At 43.5% G+C, this 15,820-nt stretch overlaps 1 protein-coding gene across 1 annotated transcript in view; it reads left to right on the plus strand.

Moving 5' to 3' along the window:
- zanl (zonadhesin, like) overlaps positions 1 to 14,980 on the plus strand; it is a 60,229-nt gene extending 45,249 nt beyond the window's left edge. Inside the window, exons 97-112 of the mRNA XM_078789161.1 lie at positions 894 to 1,021; positions 1,103 to 1,374; positions 2,856 to 3,064; positions 3,845 to 3,989; positions 5,298 to 5,545; positions 5,614 to 5,743; positions 5,812 to 6,013; positions 7,905 to 8,066; positions 8,147 to 8,277; positions 10,254 to 10,456; positions 11,711 to 11,846; positions 12,963 to 13,103; positions 13,329 to 13,422; positions 13,503 to 13,547; positions 13,825 to 13,868; positions 14,329 to 14,980. Coding sequence (XP_078645287.1) covers positions 894 to 1,021; positions 1,103 to 1,374; positions 2,856 to 3,064; positions 3,845 to 3,989; positions 5,298 to 5,545; positions 5,614 to 5,743; positions 5,812 to 6,013; positions 7,905 to 8,066; positions 8,147 to 8,277; positions 10,254 to 10,456; positions 11,711 to 11,846; positions 12,963 to 13,103; positions 13,329 to 13,422; positions 13,503 to 13,547; positions 13,825 to 13,868; positions 14,329 to 14,387 — 2,349 coding nt within the window. The 3' untranslated portion in view covers positions 14,388 to 14,980. The remainder of the gene's footprint in view (positions 1 to 893; positions 1,022 to 1,102; positions 1,375 to 2,855; positions 3,065 to 3,844; positions 3,990 to 5,297; positions 5,546 to 5,613; positions 5,744 to 5,811; positions 6,014 to 7,904; positions 8,067 to 8,146; positions 8,278 to 10,253; positions 10,457 to 11,710; positions 11,847 to 12,962; positions 13,104 to 13,328; positions 13,423 to 13,502; positions 13,548 to 13,824; positions 13,869 to 14,328) is intronic.
- Positions 14,981 to 15,820: the final 840 nt, after the last annotated feature.

Consider the following 15,820-nt stretch of genomic DNA (forward strand, 5'->3'; position numbering starts at 1 on the left):
AGCCTGTTTAAGGCCTTCCAAATACAGCTTTTAGTATTGTTAGAGCCCAGACATGAACTAACACCCAATGTCACCTTTACACATCATGTTAGCATTGTAAGAGTTCCTTGGCGTTTCTTTTTTTATTATGATACTTCCTGCTACATACAATAACGTGTCTTTGGTGCATGTCTTATTCAGTCATCCCTCGCCACAATGTGTTTCAAATTTAGCAGCTTCCGTCTATATATTAAAAGTACTATGTATATTAAATAGAAAAGTACTCCGCCAAACAGCATAGCAGGTTTTCTATGCCATATGAAAATATTCTATATATAAAGAAGGAATCATACTTTGCGGAAATTCACTTATCACGGTCAGACCTGGAACCGATTAAGTGTGAGATTAAAAGAGGGATTACTGTATTGTATTTCACTTCATTAAATAGTAAACTGTACTGTATAACGTGTCCATTACACAATACAATTACATAAATATTTATACAGTCTGGAAAAAAATATGGAAAAATCTATACTGAAAATATAAAACAAAATATATTGTATATGATTTTTTGTGGGGCGAGTGGCTAGCGCGCAGACCTCACAGGTAGGAGACCAGGGTTCGATTCCACCCTCTGCCATCTCTGTTTGGAGTTTGCATGTTCTCCCCGTGCATGCGTGGGTTTTCTCCGGGTACTCCGGTTTCCTCCCACATTCCAAAAACATGCTAGGTTAATTGGCGACTCCAAATTGTCCATAGGTATGAATGTGAGTGTGAATGGTTGTTTGATTGGACAGGGTGTACCCCGCCTCTCGCCCGAAGACAGCTGGGATAGGCTCCAGCACCCCCGCGACCCTTGTGAGGAAAAGCGGTAGAAAATGAATGAATGAATGATTTTTTGTGTGTTTTTGTAGCTTTGCGGCATGTGCGGCAACTACAACCACAACTCGTCTGACGACAACCTGATGCCCAACAAGAAACCTGCCAAGGACGTCATTGAGCTGGGCAACAGCTGGAAGGCAGACGGCGACAGTGACATTGGGTCTGTGCACCGCATCATCGCTTTTACTTGATCGGGCTTCAATTTTGACTTCATTTTCACCGCCTTGTCTTTTCGTCTCAGCTGTCAACCAGACAAACGCCCGGATGTCCACCCCAACTGCACGGCGGAGGAGAAGAGTCAATACGAGGACCAGTGTGCCGCTGTCATTTTGTCTGATGGCTTCAAGCCCTGCCACTCTGTGGTGCCCCCGGAGGCCTTCTTAGAAAACTGCGTGTATGACATGTGCGAGTACGACGGCATGCAAGCCACGCTCTGCGACAACGTAGAGGCGTACGCTCAGGCTTGCCACAGCGCCGGGGTGACCATCAGCTGGAGGAACCAAACATTCTGTCGTAAGTCATTTATTTATCTGTTCACCTTTTTTACGACTGACGAGTTTTGTTCTCACGGATGGCGGAATAATGAAAACGCTGCTCTGTCTTGGAAAATCACTTTCTTCTGTGTTTTTGCGGCGATGCGGCAGGCTAACCTTGAGCTCCTTTCCTTAGAAGGGATTTCACTTGACCTTTATCAGTGCTGCCGGTTTTTTTTATGTAAGCTTGTTGCTCCTCACCTTGCCCTCCCAATTTACAATGGGAGCCCATTAGCATATGCTAAACAAGCCCAACACAATGGCAGCCAATCAGTGTCCACTTCAGGGGGTGATGGACTATTGTTTTTCAAACCCAACACTCCACCCTCAAGAAGCTTTAAAGGTTTTTATAAAAAGGCAAGTCGCAAACAGTAAAAGTAGAGATTACAAATTTGATTAACGCGATTAACAATATGACTAATTAATCTTTTTTTGCGGAGCATAACATGCTCTTTTGTGTGATTCTTTTTTTTTTTGCAAGAACTGTTCTAACCGAGGGCAGCATGGTGGTCTAGTGGTTAGCGCGCAGACCTCACAGCTAGGAGTCCAGGGTTCAATTCCACTCTCAGCCATCTCTGTGTGGAGTTTGCATGTTCTCCCCGTGCATGCGTGGGTTTTCTCCGGGTACTCCGGTTTCCTCCCACATTCCAAAAACATGCTAGGTTAATTGGTGACTTCAAATTGTCCATAGGTATGAATGTGAGTGTGAATGGTTGTTTGTCTATATGTGCCCTGTGATTGGCTGGCGACCAGTTCAGGGTGTACCACACCTCTCGCCCTAAGACAGCTGGGATAGGCTCCAGCACCCCCTGCGACCATCGTGAGGAAAAAGCTGTAGAAAATGAATGAATGAATGAATGTTGGGGAAAAAAACTTTCTATCTTGTAGAGCTTACAGAGGTTGCTGTAAATAATGCTGAAACTGGAATATCCACAAATATGCATGAAATGCTGCTTTATTGCCTCCGGAATGTTACATTTTTTTGTTTTTGGCATTGGTGCTAGCAGCTGAGCTGGTGATTTTTTTTTAATTGATGTTGAAATAGTCACAACTGTGCATGGTATGCTCCTCTGCCTCAAAACCAGATGGTGTGTTTTTTGTGTTAATGCTAAGTGTCATGCTGTAGCGCTATGGAGAGAGAGAAAATGTATGTTTTTGTTTTGAAAAAGTTGCTGTAAACAATGCTGACACTGGATTAGTCACAACTATGCATGATATGCTGCTCTGCCTCGGAAAAATGATTTGTTTTTGTTTGTTTTATGTTTACATTGATGCTAACTTTATATAGCTTTTGGCTGATGAGGATTGTAGTTACAAACATGCATGATATGCTGACGCCGCTATGACGCCGACCACAATGGTGGTCACTATGAACGGTGATACTAGAATAAAAAAGTCACGACTGTGCATGATATCCAAAAGAGGCATTTTTTTGATGTGGAAACTGATGTTCTTTTGTAGCTTTGCCCTGCCCGCCTAACAGCCACTATTCCGACTGCACCGCCCCCTGCCCGCCGACCTGCTCCGATCTGTTCCCAATTGGTTGCCACCTGCCGCCGACTGCCTGCGTGGAAGGTTGCCAGTGCAACGCCGGCTTCGTCCTCAGCGACGGCAAATGTGTGCCGCTCAGCAAATGTGGCTGCCTGGATTCACACGGAGAGTACTATGACGTGAGTATTGAAATACATTTTCATATATCATATAGAAATAATCATATGTATATGTTGAGTCTATTTTAGCATAATTATGTTTAGGACCATGTATTGTAATATACAAAGTAAGAAAGTTCAGCTTTGTGGTAATTATATACAATAAACATTTAATTAGAATTATGATGACATACTGATAAATCCGGTATCATAAAAATGGCTCAGATAACCCATAATTCAAAAAAACGCTCCAATAAGGCCATAGTGTACAGGTCAAGCGCAAATCAAGCGCTCCCTATTTTCTCCTGGCTGTGACGTTAATGGCCTGTCGTAACGTCCCCTTCAGAGACATTTTTTGTACTAGTCGTACCAAATGCTCCATGATGGGGGGGGGGGGGGGGGGGGGGGCATGCAGTACCAAAAACGTTACCAGCCACCTGAAAGGCCACATTGCTGCCAGGCTGGGGGCTTGTTTTGCAGCTTTGCCAAAGAGCTCCGTAGCATCACTCCGGCTGCTCGGAGATGTCCCTGAATACAGTGCACCTTGCTGGGCCACAGCAGGGGGCTCCATCCGCGCTATGTGCTAGTGGTCATGTTTCATTAGGACTCATCAAAAAGTCCTGATTTGTTCCAGTCCTTCTTACCTCCGGGTGTGCACAAACTACACTATAAAAAGTAAACTCAAAAGGTATCGGTTATGGGTACCATGTTGGTCTTGAGAAGCAGAACGCTGTTGACACGTGTTTGAAGCAAGAGAAACATTTTTTAATAACTATGTTTTTTTAATGTGTATTTTTGCAGGTGGGAGACATATGGCTGACGGACAAATGTGCTGAGAGGTGCACGTGTAACCTGGGAGGGCAGATCACATGCAAGAGCCACAGCTGTGATACCAGCTCAGTGTGTGCCCTGGACAAACATGGAGACGTCTACTGCCAGCCTGCCAGTGAGTCCTGAAGGAGTCCTTAGGGAGTACCGAGAGTGTCCTGAAGGAGTCCCGAGGGAGCCCCCAGGGAGCCCAGAGGGTGTCCTGAGGGAGTCCTAAAGGTGTCCTTAGGGAGTCCCAAGGAAGTCCCGAGAGTGTTCTGAAGCAGTCCCAAGGGTGTCCCGAAGGAGTCCAGAGGGTGTCCCAAAGGTGTCCTGAAGGAGTGCAGAGGGTGTCCTGAGAGTGTCCTGAGGGTGTCCTGAGGGAGTCCTGAGGGAGTCCTGAGGAGTCCTGAGGGATTCCAGAGGGAGCCCTACGGTGTCCTTAGGGACTCCCTTGGGAGTCCTGAGAGTGTCCTGAAGGAGTCCTGAAGGAGTCCTGAAGGAGTCCTGAAGGAGTCCTGAAGGAGTCCTGAAGGAGTCCTGAAGGAGTCCTGAAGCAGTCCTGAAGGAGTCCTGAAGGAGTCCTGAAGGAGTCCTGAAGCAGTCCTGAAGCAGTCCTGAAGGAGTCCTGAAGCAGTCCTTAGGGAGTCCTTCAGGGAGCCCAAATCAGGACTCCATTAGGACTCCTGATGGAGTCCTGAGGGAGTCCCGAGGGTGTCCTGAAGCAGTCCTGAGGGAGTCTTTAAGGAGTCCCGAGGGTGTCCTGAAGGAGTCCTGAGGGAGTCTTTAAGGAGTCCCGAGAGTGTCCTGAGGGAGTCCAGAGGGAGTCCTAAGGAGTCCTTAGGGACTCCCTTGGGAGTCCTGAGAGTGTCCTGAAGGAGTCCTGAAGCAGTCCTTAGGGAGTCCTGAGGGAGTCCAGAGGGAGTCCTAAGGGATTCCAGAGGGGGTCCTAAGCAGTCCTTAGGGACTCCCTCGGGAGTCCTGAGTGTCCTGAAGGAGTCTTGAGGGTGTCCCGAAGGAGTCTCAAGGGAGTCCCGAGAGTGTCTTGAAGGAGTCCCGAGGGTGTCCTTATGGACTCCCTCGTGAGTCCTGAGAGTGTCCTGAAGGAGTCCCGAAGGAGTCCTGTGACGGGACAGGGGTGCGTGTGCACGTGTGCAAATGTTAGCACATGCGCTAACATTTCCCTCCAATGCGTATCCTTCTGCACGCTCCCCTCCTGCACGCTCTCTCACTTCAGCACTTCTGCCACCTTGTGGCCGTTTTAATGGCTTCACATTGCTCTGACATAAAATCCATTAGTGGGGAGTTGCATCATCACACCTCTTTTTGCCTCTTGCACCAAACACCGTAAAAAGGCTGTTACGAGCTACGAGCAGTTATGAGCTAAAGGTGCAAAGTTCCGGTGTTACGAGTGTGACGCTGACGCCCCAAACTCTCGTCTGTCCAGAGTTTGACAAGTGCAGCGTGTCGGGGGATCCCCACTACCGAACGTTCGACGGTTTCACGCATCACTTCCAGGGCCCCTACACTTACGTCCTGACTCGGGATCACGAGCTGCCAGGCTCGCTGGAGCCGCTGACCATACGTGGAAAGAACATTCGACGCGGCGGAAACCAGAGGGTGTCCTTCCTGGATCAGATGTATGTGGACGTTTACGGCGTGTCTGTTCGATTCCTGCAGAGGAAGGCGGTCCTGGTGGGTAATTTGTCTTTGATGCTTCTTATGCTAAAATGGTCGAAATCTAACTTGTTCTTGTTGTTCAGGTGAACGGGGAGAGCGTTTCGCCTCCTCTTAGGCCAGTTGACGGATTAACCATCACAATGAACTCCAGACAGGTTCAGCTTGTAACCGACTTCGGACTTACTGTGCGCTTCGACGGGAAAAGTCGCGGAGGTAAAATGACAGGAAACATCAAATATTCGTTCCATGGCGTGAACAGGAACCTTTTTTCCGTGCATCAGAGATCATTCTTCCGAGCACCTACAAGAACGTTGTGAGAGGACTATGTGGAAACTACGACGGCATCACCAGGAACGAGTACATGAAGCCGGACGGGACAGTAGTCCGGGACTTGAATGTCTTTGGAGAAAGCTGGCGAGTGAGCGACAGATCGGTTGAGAGCCTCGATGGCGGAGACGTCGGGAATGTCATACACCTTCACAGGTATGTTGTTCCTGGGTATACCACGTAAAGTACGAGACAGGTGTATCATTTTTTTACCACGTACACACATCATCATTCTTTTTCAAATATACATTCATAAATCATTCTCTTGTGGTTCAGTATGGCCGACTATTATATCCAAAAATGGCTACATGAAGTAAAATACAACTACAAGTTGTGATGTTTGAATTCATTGTGAATGTAGTAGTAGTAGTAGTAGTAGAATGTAGTATTTCACATTGGTAGGTGCCAGTAATTGTTCAGTCAGACAAGCACCAGGATTTTATGTATCTTATTATACAGTTATGCTCATAATAACAGCAGTGTGTTTAAAAAGGTGAGTAAACCTCAAATTTCTTCAAATTATTGAAGAATTTTAATGAACACAAATGCATTGGCGACACCGCACATTTTATTCCAAGACAGAAAATTAGAAAAAGTCATTGAATTTGATGATATTTTACAGATTAAAAAAAGATTAAAGACACACCTAATACTTTTAATCTTTTCTTATGTTTTTATCTTTTTAGTCCTATTTTATGCCCTTAGTCTTCAGCTTTTAACTCCAGTTAGGGGGGGTCCTCCACACTGGGGGCTGTGTCGGGTCTGCTGAGGAGATGCCATCCTTGGGTCCCTTCGACCCGGCCAGCTGGGGGTTCCTCCCTTTAATGTGGGGGTCCGCCCATCTGTCGGAGTCTGGGGGCCCGGGTGCTGGTCCCCCGATGGCACGGCCTGCAGCTCCTCCCAGTGTGGACGGCCCCAAAGGTGGCGTTTCCTTGATCCTCAGTGCCATGCCATGTCTCCCTACTGTGTGTGATTGTGTGTGTGTGTGTGTGTGTGTGTGTGGATGGGTGTGTGTGTCTAGTATGGAGGGAGGGAAGGAGGGGCTTTCTTTTGTTTCTTTGTTTTTCCTTTTAATTGTGGTAATTGTTTTAATTCTGTTAAGCACTTTGTGTTGCATGTCTTTGCAGGAAAAGTGCTCTACAAATAAAGTTGATTTGATTTGAGATAGTACAGAAATATCATATTCAATTAGCTGAGTTCAATTAGTGAGATCGCCGATTATGTGAAAAAAGTAGGTGTTAAACGGGTGGCCCTTATTTAAGCATCAAGGCAATTGACACTGCATGTGCTGGCTGAGCATTTGCCCTTGAAGAACAGAGTAAAATGAGTCGTTCAAGACATTTTTCGGAAGAAGAGCGTACTTTGATAAGGAAGTTACAATGACCCCAAACACACCGGCATGATCTCACTAATTGAACTCAGCAATACTATTTTTTTTAAAACATGATATATCTTGACTTTCTGTAAAATATCATCAAATTCAATGACTTTTTCTAATTTTCTGGCTTTGAATAAAATGTGCAGTGTCCCCATTTTGCATTTGTGTGCATTAGAATAAAATAAATGTGAAGAATTTTGAGGTTTACTCACCCTTTTAAACGCACTGCTATTATTGTGAGCATAACTGTATCTACTGTATTAGATCATGTCAATGTAACGTAAACCATAGGGGTGTTATTTCAGGTTTCGAGGGCTCTAATGTTACCTGTATATAGACGCTTATAGACATGTTTTATGTGTCATAACTGACAGTATTCCATTTATAAAAAAAGGAATCCTATGCAGAATATCACTAATCACAGTGGGTCTCGAACTAAAATGAACTGTGATAAACGAGGGATTAATGCACTGCAGCTGTGGTACTTTAGAAAGAAAGCTCACAGAAAGCTTTAAAACCAGTTGAAAAATGGCAAGATTGCAGATTTGCATGGTTAGATTTTAAGGAGGTTCTACGGAGACCTTCATAACGCAAAAAGAAGAAAAGGGGGTGGGACGAGTAAATTAGCAATTTATTGCACTTAAGGCGACTGCATTTTGTCCTGTCCAGGCGAGAGGTGGACACAGATCCGGATTCGGGCTTTGAGACGTCCAGCTGCTCGCAGGCTGAACTGAGCGAGTACGAGGATGTAGCTAAATGTGGAGCTCTAGCTGAGGCTAACGGCCTGTTTGCTGCCTGCCACGCCGTCTTGGCGCCAAAAAGCTACCAGGAGTGAGTACAGCCGTCATGTTCAAATCCTGACAGCAATACTGATGACGATGATGATGATGATGATGATGATGGCGTTACAGCGACTGTGTATATGACCTGTGTGCTGAGCGTGGCAGTGAGGAGTTACGCTGTGCTAGCTATGAAGCGTATGCTGCCGCCTGTCAGGAAGCAGGAGTCACCCTGGGACCTTGGAGGCGCCAACTGGCCTGTGGTAACGTGCCGATTGTTGTTTATTCATTCATGGCCTGACGCTAACAACCGTTAACCCTTAGTCATGCTTTTAATCACATGTTCAAGCGTCCAGTGAAAAATGTAGCAGCATTTTGATGCAGCGCAGTAAGTTAAGAAGCATAAAGTAGCTCAAGGAGACAAACAAGTAAAGAACAAAGTTGGCATTGATAGGAATACATTTACTGCAACTTTACTAGCAATTGGAAGTGTACTAATCCATGTACTAACTAGTGTACTAATCTATGTACTAACTAGTGTACTGGCTAGTATACTAATCCATGTACTAACTAGTGTACTCATCTATGTAGTAACTAGTGTACTAGCTAGTATACTAATCCATGTACTAACTAGTGTACTAATCTATATACTAACTAGTGTACTAGCTAGTGTACTAATCTATGTACTAACTAGTGTACTAATGTATGTACTAACTAGTGTACTAGCTAGTGTACCAATGTATGTACTAGCTAGTATACTAATCCATGTACTAACTAGTATACTAATCCATGTACTAACTAGTGTACTAATCTATGTACTAACTAGTGTACTAGCTAGTGTACTAATCTATGTGTAAAACTAGTGTACTAGCTAGTGTACTAATCTATGTACTAGCTAGTATACTAATCCATGTACTAACCTATGTACTAACTAGTGTACTAATCTATGTACTAACTAGTGTACTAGCTAGTGTACTAATCTATGTGTAAAACTAGTGTACTAGCTAGTGTACTAATCTATGTACTAGCTAGTATACTAATCCATTTACTAACTAGTGTACTAATCTATGTACTAACTAGTGTACTAGTAGTGTACTAATCCATGTACTAACTAGTGTACTATTTTATGCATTGACTAGTGTACTAATCTATGTACTAACTGGTGTACTAGCTAGTGTACTCATCTATGTACTAACTGGTGTACTAGCTAGTGTACTCATCTATGTACTAGCTAGTGTACTAATCTATGTACTAACTAGTGTACTAGCTAGTGTACTAATGTATGTACTAGCTAGTATACTAATCCATGTACTAACTAGTGTACAAATCTATGTACTAACTGGTGTACTAGCTAGTGTACTCATCTATGTACTAGCTAGTGTACTCATTTACGTTCCAACTAATGTACTAACTAGTGTACTAGCTAGTGTACTCATCTATGTTCCAACTAATGTACTAGCTAGTGTACTAGCTAGTGTACTAAACTACGTACTAACTGGTGTACTAATCTATGTACCAACTAATGTACTAACTAGTGTACTAATCTATGTTCCAACTAATGTACTAAGTAGTGTACTAGCTAGTGTACTAAACTATGTACTAACTAGTGTACTAGCTACTGTGTACCAGCTAATGTACTAACTAGTGTAATAACTAACTAGTGTTAGCTAGTGTAGCTATGTGTAGTAGCTAGTGTAGCTATGTGTAGGACTAGTGTATTTATCTACGTACTAACTAGTGTATTAATCTATGTAGCAACTTTATTGTCACGCCTCGGGTTGGATGCTGGCCAACAGGAGGAAATGGAAGAAGGAGTCAGTAATGGGCGTTCCACACACAGCGACCATGCAACTACTAAACTTTGGTGCAGCAGTAATCAGGCAGGAAGGCAGCATGTAAAATGGCCGACAAAAGAAACTACACCATGGTGATAAAATAGCTAGCTAAACGCCAGGAGAAGATACCTGGCTGGCTAGCAAGGCCACTAGCAGGAGGCAAAGAGGAACCCTCCCTAAAAAGGTGATGCCATGATGAGCCAGGTAGCTCCTCCCATCGGGGCGGGATAAGGAAGATACGCTGGTGTGCTAAAATGAAGCTTTAAGAGTAAAACGCTTTACGAGATAACGTTGGTATTGCGAGGAATAAAGTTGCCATTGGAAAGCGACATTTTGTTGCCTGACTGCTGACTGCTATGATATGCGGTGATGTCATATTCATTCAGTCCCCCCTCCTTCCACAGTGTTGTCGTGTCCTGGCAACAGCAGCTATTCATCCTGCATGACGCCGTGCCCCGCCTCCTGTGCAGACCTGGCGGCCCCCTCGCAGTGTGATGTCACTTCCTGTGTGGAAGGCTGCCAGTGCAATGCTGGCTTCGTGATGAGCGAGGGCGTCTGTGTGCCGTACGCTCAATGTGGCTGCATGTTCCTTGACCGATACTACCTGGTGAGGACCTCATCTTGGGATCATCGTCATCATTAGTCCGATGGACTCATCTATGTACTAACCAGTGTACTAACTAGTGTACTAATCTATGTAGTAGATACTGTACTAACTAGCGTACTAATCTATGTACCAACTAGCGTACTAATCTATGTACTAACTAGTGTACTAGCTAGTGTACTCAACTATGTACCAACTAGTGTACTAATCTATGTACTAACTAGTGTACTAGCTAGTGTACTCAACTATGTACCAACTAGTGTACTAATCTATGTACTAACTAGTGTACTAGCTAGTGTACTCAACTATGTACTAGCTAGTGTACTAACCTATGCACTAACTAGTGGACTGATCTATGTACTATTAGTGTACTAGATAGTGTACTGATCTATGTACTAGCTAGCGTACTAGCTAGTGTACTAATCTATGTACTAACTAGTATACTAATCTGTACTAAGTAGTGTACCAATCTATGTACTACTAGTGTACTAGCTAGTGTACTAACTAGTGTACTCAACTATGTACCAACTAGTGTACTAGCTACTGTATGAATCTATGTGTAATATTAGTGTATTAATCTATGTACTAACTCGTGTACTAATCTATGTACCAAATAATGAACCAACTAATGTACTAATCTATGTACCAAATAATGAACCAACTAATGTACTAATCTATGTACCAGCTAATGTACCAACTAATGTACTAATCTATGTACCAAATAATGAACCAACTAATGTACTAATCTATGTACCAGCTAATGTACCAACTAATGTACTAATCTATGTACCAAATAATGAACCAACTAATGTACTAATCTATGTACCAAATAATGAACCAACTAATGTACTAATCTATGTACCAGCTAATGTACCAACTAATGTACTAATCTATGTACCAAATAATGAACCAACTAATGTACTAATCTATGTACCAAATAATGAACCAACTAATGTACTAATCTATGTACCAAATAATGAACCAACTAATGTACTAATCTATGTACCAAATAATGAACCAACTAATGTACTAATCTATGTACCAAATAATGAACCAACTAATGTACTAATCTATGTACCAGCTAATGTACCAACTAATGTACTAATCTTCGTACCAAATAATGCACCAATTAATGTACTAATCTTTGTACCAAATAATGTACCAACTAATGTACTAATCCGTGTACCATCTAATGTACCAAATAATACCAACTAATGTACTACGTTTGTGAGTCACATCCCTTTCCTCTACTTCCAGCTGAAAGAAACCTTCGTGACAGAAGACTGTTCCCAGGCGTGTGAATGCACCACCACGGGCGCCGCCTGCCAGGACAAAAGATGTCAGGAGGGATACGTCTGCACCATCTACGACTACAGACGTGACTGCCACAGAGGTTTGTATCCTAGCAACAACAGTAACAAACAACAACCAATATCACGAGTCAAGTTTCCTCGTTTTCCCCTGGCGGCCACATTGGGTTAAAAATGTGGCGGAGGGGCCGTCCGTATATGGGTGGTCATCCAAGAGAACGTCATGCTTACTCACGGTGCAACCAAACAAGAAGACAACACATCCACAGGAAGTTAATACATGATAAACATAATGTAACTCAAACTGGTATTTCCAAATGTCCGCAAGGCATGCTGGGTAACCCAGCAACGATATGGGTGTAATTGAGTATTTCTTTGTATGCACCCACGGTGCGGTGGGTACAGTGGTATGAAAAAGTATCTGAACCTTTTGGAATTTCTCACATTTCTGCATAAAATCACCATCAAATGTGATCTGATCTTTGTCAAAATCACACAGATGAAAAAACAGTGTCTGCTTTAACTAAAACCACCCAAACATTTATAGGTTTTCATATTTTAATGAGGATAGCATGCAAACAAGGGGGAGGAATAAATAACTGAACCCTCTGCCTATCCTCATTAAAATATGAAAACCTATAAATGTTTGGGTGGTTTTAGTTAAAGCAGACACTGTTTTTGTGTGATTTTTTTTGTGTGATTTTGACAAAGATCAGATCACATTTGATGGTGATTTTATGCAGAAATGTGAGAAATTCCAAAAGGTTCAGATACTTTTTCATACCACTGTAGGTCATGTGGCGTTAGGAGGGCATTAATGGGCAAGCTACAGATTCCATCTGGCCCAAGCGTGCCACAAGAGCACTGCCAGTCGTGTTGCCAGATACAGCTTTGATGTAAAATGGTAAAAATAAAACTTGAAACGCTTGGTGGGCCAGATTAAGACGCATGGAAGCCTGATTTAGTCCCCGGGCCGCCCTTTGCCCCCCCCGAGTTTGGTGATAAAGTTTGACTGTTAGGAGAATAATGTGACACTTTTATATCCGTTAAGATAATGGGAAAAAGTCTCAAACTTACCAGATAAAGCTCCAGGAGACAGCGTCGTGTTTGCAACCTATGAGGTTTTGTATTACTGTACTGTATTACTGTGTACTCTGCGCTGCCCCCTATGGGTGAAAGTTTTGCCTTGCCACCATCAGCGAGTCCTTGCCTGAGCAACCCGTGTCTCAACGGAGGACTCTGTCAAGAGGCCAGCAACGTCTCCTACACGTGCATCTGTACGGACGGCTACCAAGGACTCAACTGTGAGATTGAGATCACACCGGGCACTGGAGGACTTGGTAAGCGCTTCACCTTTGACCTTTGCTCCACTTGGCCTTCCTCAATGCGAGGTATCGGCTAGCACTTTAGATGTCGTACACCATCTACGGCTTTGACACATTCTAGGACTTAGCATTGTGAGGCAAACGTAGTCCTGGTCTTCCAGAGGATGAGGTCCTGGTGCTGGAAAGGACTTGTGGAGGACCGTTGAACCCGTGTTGAAAGGCAACCTTTGTGTCTTGTAGAAACCAAATGGATCATCCTGATCGCTGTGCTGGTGTCCTTGGCCGTCATCGTGGTCGTCGTGGTGACCGTGGTGTGCGTTTGCAAAAGTGCAAAGTAAGTCTCTCTCTTTCCTTCTTTGTTGTTGTTGCTATGGCAACACCGATGCCAGCGTGTGACCACTGTTGTGTTTCCAGGTCACACGTTTATGTAATTCAGAAGCTACCGTCATCTCACAGTAGGTGAGAGAAAACACTGAGAAAATGATGATTGTGATGTTGATTATTATGGGCCCGCCTGGGAGGCAAATAGCATGAGTCCCCCCCCCCCCCCAAAGTCGTCAACCCTAGAGAAAGGCAGCAGTCTTGTTTAAAATCACGTGGGAACTTTCCTATGAAAACATCACCTTCTTCCGGGTGGCTTTCCTTGGAGCATCAGGAGTGGGATGGGAATTTCTCCTCCTTTCTTCTTGATGGGTGGAGGTGGGCTACATGAAGGTCTTCCCTTTCTTCTGTGCAGGAACAAGAAAAGACAGGAGCAGAATCTCAGCATGAAGTCAACAAGTAAGTTTTCTTCATAATATTCATATTCTTACGTTGTATTTACACTAAATAAATCCTGATGGATATTTTAATACACTTGGCAAGAATGTACATTTTGTGGGAGGTTCTAAGTAAAGCGTGTGTAAGCTAGTACACACTACACGCCTCCATGCTCTTCCACCTCCTGCCTGCTGTGGATGTGGTAATACATGGCAGAGGTGCATGCCCATAGCAAATGCACTGCTGCCACCTTGTGGCTTAAAAATGCGGTGTTGGCAAATAGATGATACAGAAACAGTACCTGGTGGCCGCCATGATCCTGATCCAAGGAATGGGGGGGCATGGCTCGTGTGGTAGGGCGGTGGCCTCCCGATCGGGGAGGTTGCGGATTCGATCCTGTGTCCAATTGATGCTCAATTTGCTAAAAGTTTTACGATTTACCGCCGTCATTTGTGGATGCTTTGTCGTGTCTATTTTTCAGGTGTGCCGTATGAAAACATGGACGCAAAGAAAAGCGGCAACAACACGACCACCATGTGATCACACCCGGCTGACTAACAGAAGACCTCAAGCAGCAGTCTGGTCTCATGCACATACAGTAGACCCCCCCCCCCCCCGTCTCCATTCCTCCATCTCATTCGATAAGACGTGATCATAAAGCACCAAGTGTACAGCTTAGCAATGTAGCATCCAGTTTGCCCAATCATCATCATCATCATCACTTTGGCCAATGGAATGTGTCCCTCGACAGCGCTCCAAGGTCAACCTCCAAACGTCCTCTGATGTCCTTGTTTACGTTGACCAGGTCCTGGAGAGACTGACTGAGGCACGAAACTGCAATGCAATTAGCTTGTTAGCTTCCTTCATTGCCAGCAAACAATGGCAACTGAGTCACTTTTATTGCAAATGTTGATCCCAAACTTGCAAAACGTCAAGGTCAAGCTAGGAGGGTTTGTAGAAGAAGTGAGCTGGCGTCGTGTATGGTTGAATAGCGGGGGATCTACTGTACTGTATATGTTAACTTATTATAATTACAGCCAATCAGGTGTGTTCTACATAAAATGTGTATTTTTCATGCGTGTGTCTTAAAGCGTTATGTATTTTTTTTCCACAATTAAATAAGCCACATTCACATCAAACGTGCTTTGAGTTGGATTTTTTTTTAATGTTTCATTTACTTCAATAGAAAACATGGCAAACGTTGAGTATACTTGGGATTATCGAATGATTATTTGATAGTATTGCACAGTTTGACAATGTGATGGAACCGATGGAATGTATGAAATCACATTTAAAGATAAATGATTTGATAAACAGGCAACGTGTCACCATGTGGCAGTTAGCCTCCATGACAGTTCATTTAGTTTCCTTTCACGCCTTAGTTCCTGGTTCATGCCCATATTTTGTGTTCACTTCCTGTGTTACTCGGTTCCCAACCATATCTGTCCGATATTCAACTGAAAATATTTTTTTACTGCTACTGGATCAAACTAAATGTTTAAATGCATTATTTTTGAGGGGTAATTACACTTCACATAATGTACTTATAGATAATATATTAAGATTAGTTTCTCTCACTTCAAGGAAACTCGTTTTTTTTTTTCAATTAGGTGGACATAAAACAACAATGAGTAGAACTAAGTGTTAAGTTGTGGCCATTGATGGATTTAAGTAGTGTTACATTTGTTCCAATCACTGCACAAAACAAAAAAAATTAAGTTGTCACAAAGAATGACCTAAGTTGCATGAACTTAACAAATCGGGTAAGATAATTAAGTTATCTTTACTTAACATTTTTAAGTCAACGAGTGAGCCAACGAGTTAGCATGTGAGCATACATTTTTAAAGTGAAGTCAACTTATGTTTTAGAGTGTAGCAGGAAGGTATGGAGGAGCAATCTGGTGTTTCGTATGGCTGAATAGCGGGGATCTACTGTACTCCACTATACTGTACTGTATATGCAGCATATGTTA

Source organism: Doryrhamphus excisus, linkage group LG2 (assembly GCF_037039965.1).
Source record: "Doryrhamphus excisus strain RoL-2023G ecotype Guam linkage group LG2, RoL_Dexc_Guam_v1.1, whole genome shotgun sequence".
NCBI lineage: Eukaryota > Metazoa > Chordata > Actinopteri > Syngnathiformes > Syngnathidae > Doryrhamphus > Doryrhamphus excisus.